Raw genomic sequence first — 15488 nt, 5'->3', positions numbered from 1 at the left:
GCTGTATTGTATGTCATGCCCATTCCACCTGCTGAAATGAGTGTCTGGCAGGGACCAGAGGAACTCTTGGGTTTACCTCTTCAGTATTCACAGAAATAACCAAGTTACCGCTCGAAGCTGCAGAGGAAGCAGGATCAGGACTTACCCTCGTCTCCCACTGAATTTCCTTCTCCTTCCTTTCTCGGGCTTCTGCTCTTTGTCTTTCTTCAAGTCTGTGCTTTGCTTCGGTTGCTGCATCAATGTCTCTGATTTTTAAATTGAAAGTGACATCCTTCCAAAGGCTAAAGAGATGGAAGGAGCCTGTGAGCTGGAGAATGTAAACCTACAGCCACCTGACAGCTGCTGAGCGCCGCAGTACAGACTAGACCTCCTTACGCTGCTAACTGTACCAGAGCAGTAAAGAGCCCTCTGCTGCTTGTCCGACCATGTGCCAAGCTGCCTGTCCCTACTTCCTTTGTTGACAACAGCAGGAGCTAAGACTTGGGAGTCTGCCTCTGTCTCTACAACTCTAGGGAGTCAGTTTATTTCTCGGGCTTGAGTGTCTTTAAACAGAAAGGGGAAGGGTCAAGAGGTCAACTGCAGGGACTTCAGGGCATAAGAAGTGGCTCCTTTATGTTGCTGCTATTTCAACTGTAGGGAAAGAGGCAGAGAGAAGTCAGCAAACTTAGCTGTAGTTACAAAGCTATTAAATGTGGGAACTGAGCTCAGCCTGTACTGTTTTTCAATGCTCTGTCTCCCAGACCCACCTGGCCCCGGGCCTAGGCAAGCAGGAAGCACCATGGCAGCTGCTCTAGTTATGCTCCTTACCAGCGGGACTCATACTCGTTCTGATCTTCCAATTTCCTCACTTTTTTCTTGATTATAGGCAACTTCTTGGTATCTACAAAGATGGTATTTTCCTAGATAACGAGAGGTAGAATGGTGTGTTATCACTCAGTGTTACTACAGAGTCAACTTCCCAGATCCTATATAGCTCAGCACAGTGAGTTTCAGATGCAACCTAAATCCAATAATTCTTAAGCTTAGAAGCTCAAATCAGCAGGCACATTCTGTGTGTTCACTACATGCTAGAGCTATCTCTTGGAGCTATACCACCTCTATCAAGTAATCCTCATGTCAGGCAGCCTCTCTGAAGACAGGCTCAAATCCTCTCTAGACTCCAGTTCACAGCGCTCCCTGCTCATCTATGTACCTGACTTAGGAGAAACAATGAGAGTACATAAAACCCAAGTTCCTTAATGGTGGACTATCTTATTTATCTGATGCAAAGCCATCAGTGAATTTCATCATAAACCTGAGTGTATAAAACAAATTAGTTTAGCACTTTGTACTGGCTAATTTTATGTCAGCTTGACACAGGTTAGAGTCATCTGAGAGAAGGGAGCCCCAACTGAAAAACTGCCTCCCTAAGACTGGGCTGTAGGCAAGCCCTAGGTCATGTTCTTAGTCATTGATGTGGGAGGGTCCAGTCCCTTATGGATGATATCATCCCTGTTCCAGTTGGTCCTGGGTTCTCTTAAGAAAGCAGGCTGAGGGCTGGAGAGATGGCTCAGTGGTTCATCTTCCAGAGAACCCGGGTTCAATTCCCAGCACCCACATGGCAGCTCACAACTGTCTGAAGATCTAGTTCCAGGGGATCTGACACCTTCACACCAATGCACATAAAATAAAAAGTTAAATAAACCATAAAAATATTTTAAAAAATTAAAAAAGAAAAGAAAGCAGGCTGAGCAAGCCATGATGATCAAGCCAGTAAGCAGCACCCCCCTCCATGGCCTCTGCATCAACTGCCCTGCTTGAGTTTCTATACCCACTTCCTCAAATGATGAAGTGAAATCATGAAACTGAGTTACATGAAACTGAGTGAAATAAACCACTTCCTCCCCAAGCTGCTTTTAGTCACAGTGTTTCATCATACCAATAACCCTAACTAAGCACATTTCATCTTACCAGCCTTTTGACAAGAGACTGAATATTTACCAGGTGACTGCCAAGTGTGGTGATATTATTTTGTTTGTACTTTAACAAATAAAGCTTGCCTGAAGATCATCAGAGTGCGGAGCTAGCCACTAGTTAGCCATAGAGGCCAGGCAGTGGTGGCACATACTTTTAATCCCAGCACTCAGGAGACAGAGGCAGATGGATCTCGCATCTTTGATCTCAGCACTTGGGATCACATGCCTCTAATCCCAACACTAGGGAGGTGGAGATAGGAGTGATATGGTTGGGGAAGAGACAGGAACTCAGAGCATTCTCAGGCAAGGCATTCAGTAGAGGTAAAAAGTCTCTCTAGTCGCTGGCTCATTACTTCTCTGATCTTTCAGCATTTACCCCATATCTGACTGTTTTCTTATTAAGACAAATTAGAATTCAAGCTACAGCCAAGCGTTGCTTCTTGCTTTAAGACCAGAAAAAAAGTAAAGACCATTCTGTTACCTGCACTGTAGGAGAGTGAGGAGGGAAGGGCCCAGAAGAGATGAAGGAAACTACACACACAAAGGGCAGACTACATACAATGCAGCTTAGACAAAGAGCAAAACACGATTCTTACCCCTGTTGCATATTTTGCATACATGATACCATTCCATTCCCCTTCAATTGAGCAGAAAGATTTCTTATCATTTGGAGAACTAAACAAACAAACAAAAAACCAATTTAGATTAGTCTCAAGTTTCTCAAGTAGTTTATATTAGTCTCAAGAAAGTGGTCAGAAGAACAAGGGACAGCAGCTGCAAACCCCTTTCACAGTGAGAAGCTGTCTGCCCCATTCTTCCTTACTCAGGACAGCGGCCTTCAGAGGGTGTGTGGATGCAGCAATGGACTGCACACACACAGCAGGAGAGAACCCATCTGTCGTCTTCTATAAATTACAGCAGAGCTCAGGGATGCTCCAAACAGACCTAACCATGTCTTCCTTCTGGAGGCCGCAGAGTGACTGTCGACTGTGCCACTCAGGCCTGCCCACTTCTCTACCAGTAGTAAACTTTTCTTCCAGGGTTCCATCCTACTTTGGGGGTGAGGGTGGCAGCTGAATCTGACATTCAAATTAAATCCTCTTGGGAAACTGATTAAGCAGCTGGTCAGGATGCTGTCTTCAGGGCACAACAGGACAGCCTCCTTTTGCAGGCAATGTCTGATCTACAAACTCTTACTCAGAAACACAGTTGACTCCCAGGTCCTAACTATTGAAAAAAAAAATCTGCCAGATACCAAGGTGTGATGTTTCCTGTTTCCCCAACAAAGGGACAGAAAACGAGGGCTTCGTGCAGGCTTGCAGGTCTTTCCTGGGGCCACATAGCCTGTTTTCACGGTCCAGCCTGGCAAGAAGGTTGGACTCTATGGCACAGGGAGCTTGGCACCGGATCCCCTGTATACAAGTCCTCAGGGAAGAGAGCCCACCCGCCACGCCCAACCGCTCTGGGCCCAGGGTGCAGGTCTCTTCTGACATGAGGTGGTTTTGTTTTAAGATGGAGACAGGCTTACAAAGTCAGTTGATGGTTAGTTCCTAACAGAGTTTCAAGAGAGTAAAGTACTTCAGAAAAGTGGAACACTGAGGCAGAAAAAATACCTACAAAATCTCTGCAGTAATTCTGTGCTTCTTGCCCCCATAGAAAGGTTTAGTGTGGAAGACGATATTTGCACTGTAACCCGTTTTGGAGCAGTTAATATTGCATTCTCCTCCTAATTCCACCCAGGGCACTGTCAGGATAGACCTAAAAAAAATCAAAGGTTCTCAGGTAAGACTGGCTGTTCGGAGAGAAAGGAGGGGCGTGGCTTAAGAACAGCCGAGCTGCAGCTGACGAGAAGCACAGTCTACTTGCCTTCCATAGCCATTGGGGAAGGTGAGGATGTAGTGCTCATCGTACTCCAGACAAGAGACACAGCCTGTGGAGGAACAACAGCTCTGCTAGGGCAGCAGCCACAGCCCATTCACTTCAGGGTGCTGAGGGACACACCCACCCCTGCTCTCTTCCCCAAATTCATTTAACATGTAAATTATGACACCCAGCCTTACTTTCAGAGGTCATTTTTCCTTAAGAAAAATGCTAGAATCCACACTACCACACACTTACCCTGACCTATGTTGTGTACCCCAATTGACATCCCAAGGAATTTTGATTTAGTCCAGATATGAGCATTGAATTGTATCTTCTTGTTAAAACACTCAGCGTAAAAGGCTGAAACTGAAAAAGAAAATGTTTTCCATGAGTGTTAAGTAGCCACTTCTCCAAACTGGCCCCACAGAAAAGCCTTTTTCCTCACAGAGAACCTCGGGTCATGCTTTCCCCAGAGCATGTACACTCAGTGGGCAGTGCTCCCACCACCCCAAACATAGGGTCACGGCCAATCCCTAAAATTTGCAATCTAAAGGGCAATCTGCTCTGGTCAGCAAGTCTTTGCTCATGCTCTCCCTCCCTGATCTGGGCCCCTTCAATATTTCTACTCTTTTTTTGTTTCTTGAGACAGGGTTTCTTTAATTGTAGCCCTGGCTGTCCCAGGCTGGCCTCAAACTTACAGAGATCCACCTACCTCTATCTCCTGAATCCTGGGATTAAAGACAAGTGCCATCACGCCCAGTTCAGTATTTCCACTCTTAATACTACACTGAACAAAGACACTGAGGCTATATATTCTCCCCACCATGTCTGGAACACATCGTGCAGAAACAATAAATGTGACTTTAGAAGCACTGTATGTTCCTTCCCAAACCCCTTCATTTTGTACACACTCAGTCAGTGATGCTGAGTCTTTGAGACTACAGTTTCCAGTTCAGGTAACAGGGGAAGGACAGCACTCAAGTGACAAGTCACTTAACCTGGCTGTCGTGCACTTGGGTAACTGGCTTTAGGACAGTTTAGGACTGAAGGCTGTAGGGAAAACCTGTAACTTACTGGGTGGATGATGGGAAACTTGCTCAGCCACAAACGTTACACTGTTCTTAGAAACCCAGGGTACCGGCCCTTCTGAAACAAGCTCCTGGAAAGAATCGTAACATCAATTAAAAATGTTTCAGATGATGCAAAATCTAGTAAGCAGCATCTCTGGTCCCTCCTGGCCACACACATTTCCATTACGGCACTAAACTGCACTGTCAGTTAGGATCTGTAGTTTCCCCGACTAGACTAAAATTCTGAAGGCTTCATGTGCCTAATGTGAGGCGGGCTGTGAAGCCAGGCCTGGACAGCCATCCTTGTGAGTGAACAAGAACTAGTATGCTCTGCCTCTCTCTTTAGTAAGGACTACACATTAATGTGGCTTCTGGAAATAGATGCAGGAGTCTCATTTTCCACAAGATTATTATGAGCCAGGCACTACAGACTAAGACCTTTTACATGGCCTACGTTCTTGGTTGTTGGTCTCTGTCTGCAAAACAACTCTAAATAGAGCCCTGGGCCAGTGAGATGGCTCATCACATGCCACGAAAGCCTGGAGACCCGAGTTCCACCTCTAACACTCATGTAAAATGGAGAGAATCTACAAAGTTGTCTTCTGCTCTCACATCCACCGTGTCTCCCTCATCAATTAAACAAATGCATAAATATCAGGGCCCTGGGCTCAGCTCTGGGCTACCTACTCTTCTCTAGCCGGCTGTACTCTTGTATAACTTCATCCAGACCATCAAGGACACTAAAGTCTCTTTTCTCCAGAGTTCTCTAGAGAACACACACAAATTTCACTCTGAAAGTTCCACTTCCAAGTCCAACAGTCTCGATTCGCCTGGGTTCATCCTTCCTTCGACAGTAAACTGACAACTGGAGTGCTGACGTCCAGATGCAAGGACGCCTCTCTAACATCTCTCTTCCCGAGTCCGCTCCATGCATCAATTTCACCTGCACGTGCAGCTGGAACCAGCTGTTTTTTCTAGAATACTGCCTCTTTAAGCATTGTGGTTCCAAATTTAGTTTTCATAAAATCATTATAATCATCTTTTCTCAAAGCAAGACCAAGACCCCAATGAGTCACAGACTTAGCATTATGGTGTACCAGGCTGTCGTAATTTGACTCAATGCCCATCCTCAGACCATGCTACTCTTTCACCTCTCCTCTACTTACAGAAACGCTCATCCACAATGCTCTTTGAATAGTGAGCATCTGAGACCATTGCTTTCACCATTATTTGATAAAGGGAATCTTAAATCATTTCACACAGTGTGAAATAACTGAAAACCATAATAGAGGACCACCAGAAGGCTCAGCCAGACAAGGTGTCTGCTGCCAGGTGTCCGAGTTCACTCCCCAGACCCCCACAGAGAGAGCTGTCTCCTGGAGCTGGACTCTGAGCACCCAAGTGTCTATGGCACACACTCAACCACATTCACAGAAATACACACACGTACACACATGCACACACACTCATACACATGCAGAGAGAGAGAGATGGAGAACTCACCGCGCTCTCTTCAGCATCGTTCGGCAGTGTCCAATGGCACTGAAAGATCTCGCCCAAGATAGGATTGTACGGCTTTTTGGCTACTGATCCTCTCCTTCCGGCATGGAAAGCTGAGAGGTACCATTTCACAACCTGAACCATTCGATCCCTGGGATCCTTCTGGTCACTAATGCTGGAAAAGACAATGACAAATGTGATGTTCTACCCTTAGGCAGGATGAACACTGGTGTAGCATGCAGCATGGTTGGTCTACCTTGGGCCACATGTACTGTGGATGCTAATCCCAATTGGACACCAACGTACAACATGTACGACTACTTCATTTACTTACTGTTTGGCTAGAATACTCTAGCAAATGTTTATATCCATTTAGCCAGTCATCACCCAGTTAGAACTTCCCTCATTCCTAGAGTCCCCAGCTTCCTCTGCACACTTCATGCCCTCCCGAGGCAAATACTGCTGCTGGTTTTGGGAGCCAAATCTTGCTTTGCTTATTCTAGGACTTTATGCAGGGGTGCTGCTTCACTGCTGGAGAGACTCCCTATATTCCAAACCACCAACCACTAATTTAAACATGGCTTGGTTTATGAAAGAGGGTCTTAGTCTGTGGCCATACTGGCCTTGAATTTGAGTTGATTCTCCTACCTAGTTCTTTTAAGAGCTGAGATTACAGGTGGCTTATACCACCACATCCAGCTGGCTTAATTCTTTTATGGTCAAAAAGCCATTATGTGATTATAATTGTTTTTAATTGATTCAGATAATCTATGAGATTACTGATTTTCTTTTTTAAATTTTATTATTTTGTATTTTATGTGTACTGGCACTTTGCTTGCATGTATGTACATGCACCACATGCATGCCTGGTGCCTGTGGGAGACAGAAGAGGGTGTTAGATCCCCAGGAACTGGAGCTACAGATGACTGTCAGCTGCAGATGTCTGGGTTCTGAGAACCAAACCTGGGATCCTTGGAAGAGCAGCTAGAACTCTCAACCACTGAGCATCTCTTCTGCCTTTATGATTTCTTGGGATGACTCTTCAGTCGACTCTAGAGGAAATGACTGGCTTATTTCTCCCTGTGGTTTTTCTTGTTTTGTTTGGTATTGGGGGTGGTAGTGGTGAGCGTGTGAGGGCTTCACACTTGCTAGGTCACCTTACTATTGGGATATGCTAGGCCTGCTGCATATATCTTGAAGTTGTGTGTGTATCTTTATATTTTTTTTCTTGATAAATTCATTCTTTCATCATTACAAACTGTCTTTATTTTGTCTCTGGATTTGTTTGTTTTAAGATAGGATCTCACTCTTTAGCCCAAGTGCTTACTATGTATGCTAACTGGTCTCTAACATACAGCAATGCTCCTGCCTCTACCTCCTGAATGCTGGGACTACAGAACATTTATCTTCTTTGCCCCTTTGATGCTAATACAGCCATAAGACTTTGCTGTGTTCAGTGTTTGCATGGTGTCGTGGTTTGAATGAGAATGCCCCCCTCCACCACAGGCTCAAATGTTTGAATGTTTAGTCCCCAGTCATCAGCTGTTTGGAGGATTAGGAGGTGTGTCCTTGCTGGAGAAGGTATGTCACTGGAGGTGGGCTTAGAAATTTCAAAAGTCCAAACCAGGCCCAGTGTCTGTCTGTCTTTCTCTCTCACACACATTCCTGCTACTGTGGTTAGGCATCTGATTCCCCTGAAAGCAATACAAATAGGTATCATCTGTCAATTATATATTAAATTTACTCAACACTACCAGAGATTTTTTTAAATACTTGCAGTTTGAGAACTGGTAACACGACTCTCTTAAATCTCGCTTTCTGCTCCTTCTCCCTCTCCTCGCCCTTCTCTGGTTAGTTAGTGTGTCCATTGACTATGAAACCTCAGTGATGTGCATATGGCTTCAGGAAGCCACGGTTCCTCCACAACAAGGGATGCAGTTACAGAATATGGACTAGAATATTTCCTGCTAAGAAAGTTTGCCTGCTGCTAACAAAAAGCAATGAGCCTTCGCCAATCCCTGTGCGCACAGCGCAGACCGCAGGCTTTACATTCCAGCTTATGATTCAGGCAATAATTGCACTTTAAGCGTTTCCTTGCTCCAGGTTGTAACAAAGTACCTACCAAATGACAAGGACGTTAGAAAGGTTTGCTAAGAAAATTAACTGAATTTCAAGTAAATTCACAGTCTTGACCTTTTAAACTCCATCTGCCCACCTGTTAGCTAGCTGGCTTTAAAGAAGCTTCTGAGGTGACTGACTTGATGGCTTCCCCCAACTCCACTACAAGACCTAAGCAGCGGGCCCTCAAAAGATTCAACTTTTACCCCAAATGCTTGAAAGAATACAGAGGGCCCAGCTGGGCCACCTGGACAGAAGGCTACCAAGAAGTAATATCTGTAAAGATTACAAACTGCTGTGCTCAGCCAAGTACCTCACAAACAGGTCCGGATGGGCGAAAAAATCTGCATACATTTCTAAAAGAGATCTTCTCTCAAGAATAAACGTTGGAAGAACTACCTGTAAAACACAAATTTGACTCCTGAGGATCGAATTCCACGAGAAACAGATTTCTGCATAGCAGGAAGACATCCATCCCATGACACCCACCACAGGTCCTCAGTTGTGCTTTACTAAACCCTTTCCCAAGATGCTCTGGTTCAGAACACCCAGGGCCCCGCCCACCAGATGTGGAACCCCAGAGGGGTCTCAACAATTCCATGTGCTTCTTCTGCACAGATTTCTGCCATCCCTCAGTGTGACACACTAGCACTTATATCTTAGTTGGAATATAACAAACATCACACAAGATTAAGATTAAGCGCCCTGGGGTCCAGCTGAGGGAAAAATGCTCTGGGCACGAGGAAGAGGCAGAGCTAAGAAGCAATGCATCAAGTTGCTTCTTAGAGGACAGTAATGCTCTAAGAAGACAGAAGTGACACAGAAGAAGACATACAGATGTGGGGACAACCACTCCTTCACCCACAGTAACAGCTAGCAAGGAAATTATATGGGTCCTGTCAGACTCCAACATTTTAATTTTCAGTAAGTATTTTCATGCCAGAGGGCATGAATCTAAATATGGTTCAGAATCTAAATATTGTGAGCGTGGCAAGGATTTCTCATTTGGGGCGAATCAGTCTCAGTTCTTAGTCCATACAGCCCACACTGCTGTCTGACAACTAGCATTTTCCTCACCCACAGCCATGCTTTGTTTAGCCGTCTACATACACACGAAACAGGAGACAAGAAAACACACGTGGGATCGCTATGTTCATTTTGTGGTCTTCCATCCATGTGTACCCTGTGTCACCTGGAAGACTTGGATGGAAGGACAGATTTGGCTCCTACCTTGGTAAGGTCCATTCCGAGCCTGACTTGGGATAAGAGGTGCATGATCACGCTCTTGTGCTCCTCCACGGATCCCGCCTCCCCTTCATCATCTCTGTCGTCATGGCAATCAAAGAGATCTGCAACAGAACAGGCGGTCTTATAGGCCCGTGTTAGATTGGCTGGTGGTGCCCTACCAGTATTACGAAGATTTCTGAGAAAAGAAAGGTTTCAGGCCCTCACCAGCATCGCTTGTGCCATTGGACATGGAGGAATCCAGTGACTCTGTGGTGTCTGGGCGCTTTAGGCTATTTCCAGAGCTGCTGTGTGTCAAGACCGAGGCAGATCCTGAAGAACTGAATTAAAAGACAGATTTTAATTTAATGTGGGGAGACAGATCAGTCTTTATAGCTGATGAAAGAGCATGGAACAAGTTACTTGAAACCTATCTACTGACAGATGGCAGAACAGCAGACCCCTCCTCTAAGCAGCCACTGCATTCCACACCAAGGTCTGGGCTTTGGGCACAGGATGTGTCGGTCAAGCCCAGCCCATGGCCATGGTCAAGGCAGTGGGATGCCTGCCTCTGTATCCAAACCTGAAACCTAGATCCCCGTTCTCACTTCCTTGTGCACATGGAGATGTGCCAGTCACAGCAACTTCCTCAAAAACGGCAACAGGGATGCTGAGGCAGAAGAATTGCTTTGAGTTTGAAGCCAGCTTGAGTTACAGAGTGAGACTCTTTGGGGAAAGATTAAAAAGGTAACATCACCACCCCTTATCTCAGGTTTTTATTTCCTGAGGTCCTTGAAGTAGTCCACAGAGGATTAACACTTTTCCCAACATTTCAAAGGTAAATTTCAATTAACAACATTTTAAAATATATTATTTTTACAAATAAATTTATGGCAACTGATTTTATGAGCACCTACCCAAGAATTCATATAGAAATTAAATAACCAGCCAGGCATGGTGGCACACACCTTTAATCCCTGGGAGGAAAAAAAAAAAAAAAAAAAAAGCAAGCCATTCTTTGTGAGTTCAAGGCCAGCTGAGTCCACACAGAGAATTCCAGGCCAGCCAGGGCTACACAGTAAGAAATTGCCTCAAAAACCAAATAATTACAAGGGCAAGCAATTATGTAAAGTATAAAAACATAAGCCAAATTTCTCATAATGCATACACTTAAACATGCTACAGAATACCCAGTCTTCTCACAAATCTTTATGTATACTGTACATTATATACCCTAGTTAAATAGTTTACCCTGTTGTCTTTTTCTGACCTTTAAGAAAATAAACCATTTCACAGAAGACCTGAGCAAGTACAGAGTGCCCAGCACCCCCGCTCCTGCACAGCACACCGCCTCCCTCCAATGCTCGGCACTAGGGCAGTATTCTCATTCCACAGGACACCCCAGGCCCCCAGCACAGTTTAGGCTTCACCCCTACTGCTATGCACCTGCCGGGTTTGTAAGACAAATGAAGAACGGCATGTGCGGAACACTTCCATCTCAAAGGCCTCTGGGCTCCGCTGAGATTAGTACAGTGAAATCGAGACAAGGGTATGCATTATCCTAGTTTAACTGCAGTGCTCTAGGTTACCTTGTTTCTATCTCCTCAGGTAATTACGCACTGCCTTTCTGCTACATCATAGGGGGTTATAAAGTATATCTTTTAAGAAGGAATGGAATGAGTGAAAGACCCAGGTAGGAAATCAAATTATGTTTACAAAGAACCGCATGGGAATTCTTGCCAAAATGTGTGGCCCCATGACAGATCATCAAAACAGAGTCAATCTTTTAAGCCAACTCAACTTTATACTAAATTATATCAGATTTTTAGCAAATTGATCTTCAAACCTCAACTTCTATTTTATTCTGATAAAATTCCAAAGGCCTGTGATTTATGCTGTGCCTTGTCTCTTTACCAATGGCTGCAGCAGCCCAGCCGGGCATGTGAAACAGTCTCAAGATGGAAACCAACAAATGCATGGGATACACTTCCAGCCATTCCACAGCTCACCCCATTCAGAACAAATGGGAGTGTAGACAGTATTTAGCTTGTACGTCCAAGATAAGGGAACGTTTTAGGCTCTAACATTAACTAGTATAACTTACGAAGAATTTCTAACAACCCTCCCAGAGAAGCACGATCATTCTGAGAATAGCGATGCACTAGGGATCAATGAAGGCCTGAGGCCCCAGAGGGCAAAGCAGAGAGGTTGTTTTGAATGCACACCTGGCACAGGTTCTTTCCAACACAGCTCTCACTGATGGACAGTCATGGAAGCACACTGGCTAGTGATGCCATCCGTAACACAAGTTCCTAACTGTCCAACAGTTCCACAGTTCCTAAGGAGCTGAGTAAGTAATGAAAGGACACAGACTCCCTCCTATCAGAGACACACAGAGAAACACATAAGGACAAGAACTTGACCTGAGTTATAGGCAATTGGAGGTAGCAGTCAGCAACAGGGGTCCCGGCTCCGGCTCCAAGCCCCAGTGGCGAGCACTAGAGAACATGAGCAGACTAGTCGAAAAGCCGGGGCCAGGAGGCCATAGACAGCACTAGCCAGCACACCCAGCTCAGAGTACTCAAAGCCTCATCACAAACAGAAAGCAACTGAGTAAAATCAGCAGCAGCAGCAGCAACAATAAAAAGAACTTAGTTTGGCCAAAAGCATCTATATTCTCCATGAGTGTGAGATCCAAACTGAGACAGTCCAAGTCTAATAAGGACTGAGAGACGAGAGGAGCCTGAAATGCCAGGCTCAACACAGTGCTTGCACATGGGTGTGTAGGGGGGCAGGAGGCACAGAAGAGAGAGAAGAGAACCAAACAGAGGGAAGAGTGAGAGGGGCCAGAACTGTGCACATGGTCTTACAGACACACCTATGACGGAATTACCATCAGCATGGCAAGAGGAACCTTTAACCAGAGCAGAGACTTGCGGTGACGCTGTCAGCAGCTCGCTGTGTGCTGCTAGGTTTACTGTAAAAGACTTCAGTGATGGCGGCTCAATCTACTGGCTGACAAAAGATCTTACTCCTGCTATATTTAGAGTGATAGTTAATGGCTGGTGGGCTGTCCCAGAGGGTTCAGACATTTGTCACCAAGCCCAGTGATCTGAGTTCAGTCCTAGAATACACAGGGTAAAGAGAGAAAATTGACTCCTACAAGTTGTTTTCTGACTTTCATAGGTGACTGTAGTACACACACACACACACACACACACACACACACACACACACACTGAAATAACAAAAAGAAAATAGCTATTGTTTAGAGACTTTAAATTCTGTTTAAATATAAAACGACAGCCGAAATAAGAAAAGCAGCCTTTTACTTTGAAATTGTCTCAGTGGTTACTTGCTAAGCCTGTGCTGCTGTCCATGACAGTCATTCAGCATGTCATTACTGCAGTTGAAAGTTGCACATAAGACTCCCCCTCCCACTTTTACTGTATGTTTTTGTTGAGTGATCTGTTTCTCAATCCCTAGGCAAACATGAATAAAATTATGTTAAATCTTTAAAAATTCAAAAATTTCTTTAGGAAAACTGTTAGTGGTTTCTCAACTGCTCACGACACGATAGCATCACAGTGAGTTCTGTCACGCTGTTCACTCGTGCTGTCCCCAGCCCGCAGGCCTTGCTTTGGCCACAGCCTGCACCATGCTAGTCTAGTAAGTGTCCAAGACTCTTGTTCCACCCACACTAGCCCCACACACGCAGGCACAGCTTTGGGGAGCACTGCTTGCACATCAGCACAAGCAAATTCAGTCATTTGTCCAATTTACATAAATTCCTGTGTAACACTGAACTGGAATCACCCCTGTTCCTCCAGCCCAGAATCAACACTAATACCTGAAGACTGACCAATCAACTCCTCATACATCATATGAAATTACCCAAGCATGGACAACAACCAAACAAGAGTTCCACTCAACAGAGAGACCTAGAATCTCACATTAGACACACAACCAAGTAAAGACATCCACATAGCCAGGCTTCCTCTCAAACGACAATCTGAAAGGCCACGGCAGTGCATGTCCTCCCCTAAACCCAACAGTCCTACAGAAACACTCTCCAGGGAGAACTACCTAGATGAACCCGAGGATACAGAACTTAAAAGAATAATCATAAACGCCATCAAAGAATCCAGAGTTTAGCTCAATAAGCTTGAAAAGCAACAATCACCCTAGTGATGACCACAAAAACACAGACACCGGCCAAATGAAACGATAAACCAAATAACCAGAGTTTGAAAACTGAATTCAAGTAAAGGCAGAAGTACTGAAGAGAACCCAAGTAAGATAAAGATTGAATTGAAAACTCAGTAGCCCAATGAGAAAACTCAGGGGGAAGCCTTACAATTAGAATGGAGCAAGGGGAAGACAGATATCAGAGCCTGCGATAAAACAGAGGAACCAGAGCATGCAAACAAAGAATATGAAAAATTAAAACACTAAGGCCATGTGGGAACTGTGGGATATATGAAAACATCGAGTCTGGGGCTGGAGAGATGGTTCAGAGGTCAGAACACTTGTTACTCTTGTAGAGGACCTGGGTTCAGTTCCTAGCATACACATAGTAGTTCACAACCATCCATAACTCCAGTTTGAGGATCCAATGCCCTCTCCTGACTCTGTGGGCACTACACACACACACACACACACACACACACACACACACACACACACACACAGTGCACATACATACTCATACGCATAAAATAAATATATCTAGTAAAAATTAAATTTCAAAAAGATATTTTAAAAAATCAATTTTTTGAAGTATAGGCGCAGATGAGGGGAGAAGAATCCCAGGTTAATGGTATATACCAGGTCTTCACAAGACCACAGAAGAAAACTTCCATAAATCAAGGAAACACATTTACAGATATAAGTAACAAGCAAAACACCAAATAGAACCAGAAAAAACTCCCTATTAAAAAAAAAACACTCCCTATAGCATATCATGGTCAAAACACCAAATAAACAGAACCAAGAAAGAGTACTGAAAGCTGCAAGAGAAGGGGAACAACAACAACAAACTCCACAAGTCACAAAAGAGGGAACGCCCATCAGAATGACAGCTAGCTCATCCATGGACATTTGGAAAGCCTCAAGAACCTGCAGCAATGTCCAGCAACCTGGACTACTGACCCCAGCAAAGCTATCTGCCATAGGTGAGGGAGAAAGAGAACACTGCCACGATATAAGCAGGCTAACAGGATCCATGACCATCACCCAGTTCTACACGGAACACTGGAGGGAATACTTCCGACTGAGGAGAGGAACAAGCAGAGCCAAGAGACCATCAAAGGAGAAAAATGAAAGTGTAATCATTCAAATGCAAAGTACTATTAACAACAGAAAATCCAATAATGAAATAACTGCAAATCACTCTGCTCCATAGTAACTTCAAACACTAATAGTGCCAACTCTCCAAACAAAGACATGAGACAGCTGAATGTTTAAGAAACAAAATTTATCTTTCTGTTGCCTGGAAGAAACTCAGCTGTGAAGACAGGCAAGCATCACCTTAAAATGAAGACATTGTAAGGTGGGTGGGATTTCAAGTAAATGGGATTGGGAAGCAGGCAGGTGTTGCTATTCTGATAGTCAACAAAGTAGAGTTCTAATTAAAACTAACCAGAGAGATAAAGAAACATTATTTTAATCAAGGGAACGATTAACCAGGAAGATATTTCAATCCTAAACACACATGCATCAAATTCTGAAGCACAGAAAGTGAACTGCTACAATGAAA

General features: G+C 44.5%; 1 protein-coding gene across 8 annotated transcripts in view; it reads right to left on the bottom strand.

The window, feature by feature from the left end:
- Osbpl9 (oxysterol binding protein like 9) overlaps nt 1-15488 on the bottom strand; it is a 122551-nt gene that overhangs the window by 718 nt on the left and 106345 nt on the right. For all 8 annotated transcript variants that reach the window (XM_050136247.1, XM_050136250.1, XM_050136251.1 and 5 more), the window contains 11 exons: nt 9959-10071; nt 9737-9855; nt 8820-8905; nt 6392-6563; nt 4893-4977; nt 4074-4184; nt 3822-3885; nt 3573-3713; nt 2552-2630; nt 808-899; nt 146-281 (listed from right to left, as the gene is read on the bottom strand). In XM_050136247.1, coding sequence (XP_049992204.1) covers nt 146-281; nt 808-899; nt 2552-2630; nt 3573-3713; nt 3822-3885; nt 4074-4184; nt 4893-4977; nt 6392-6563; nt 8820-8905; nt 9737-9855; nt 9959-10071 — 1198 coding nt within the window. The remainder of the gene's footprint in view (nt 1-145; nt 282-807; nt 900-2551; nt 2631-3572; nt 3714-3821; nt 3886-4073; nt 4185-4892; nt 4978-6391; nt 6564-8819; nt 8906-9736; nt 9856-9958; nt 10072-15488) is intronic.

The sequence above is a fragment of the Alexandromys fortis genome, unplaced genomic scaffold, assembly GCF_014885135.2.
Source record: "Alexandromys fortis isolate MF-2015 unplaced genomic scaffold, M_Fortis_MF-2015_v1.1 scaffold_13, whole genome shotgun sequence".
NCBI classification, from domain to species: Eukaryota; Metazoa; Chordata; class Mammalia; order Rodentia; family Cricetidae; genus Alexandromys; species Alexandromys fortis.
The sequence above is the reverse complement of the archived record's forward strand: the minus strand, read 5'-3'. Positions and strand labels throughout refer to the sequence as shown.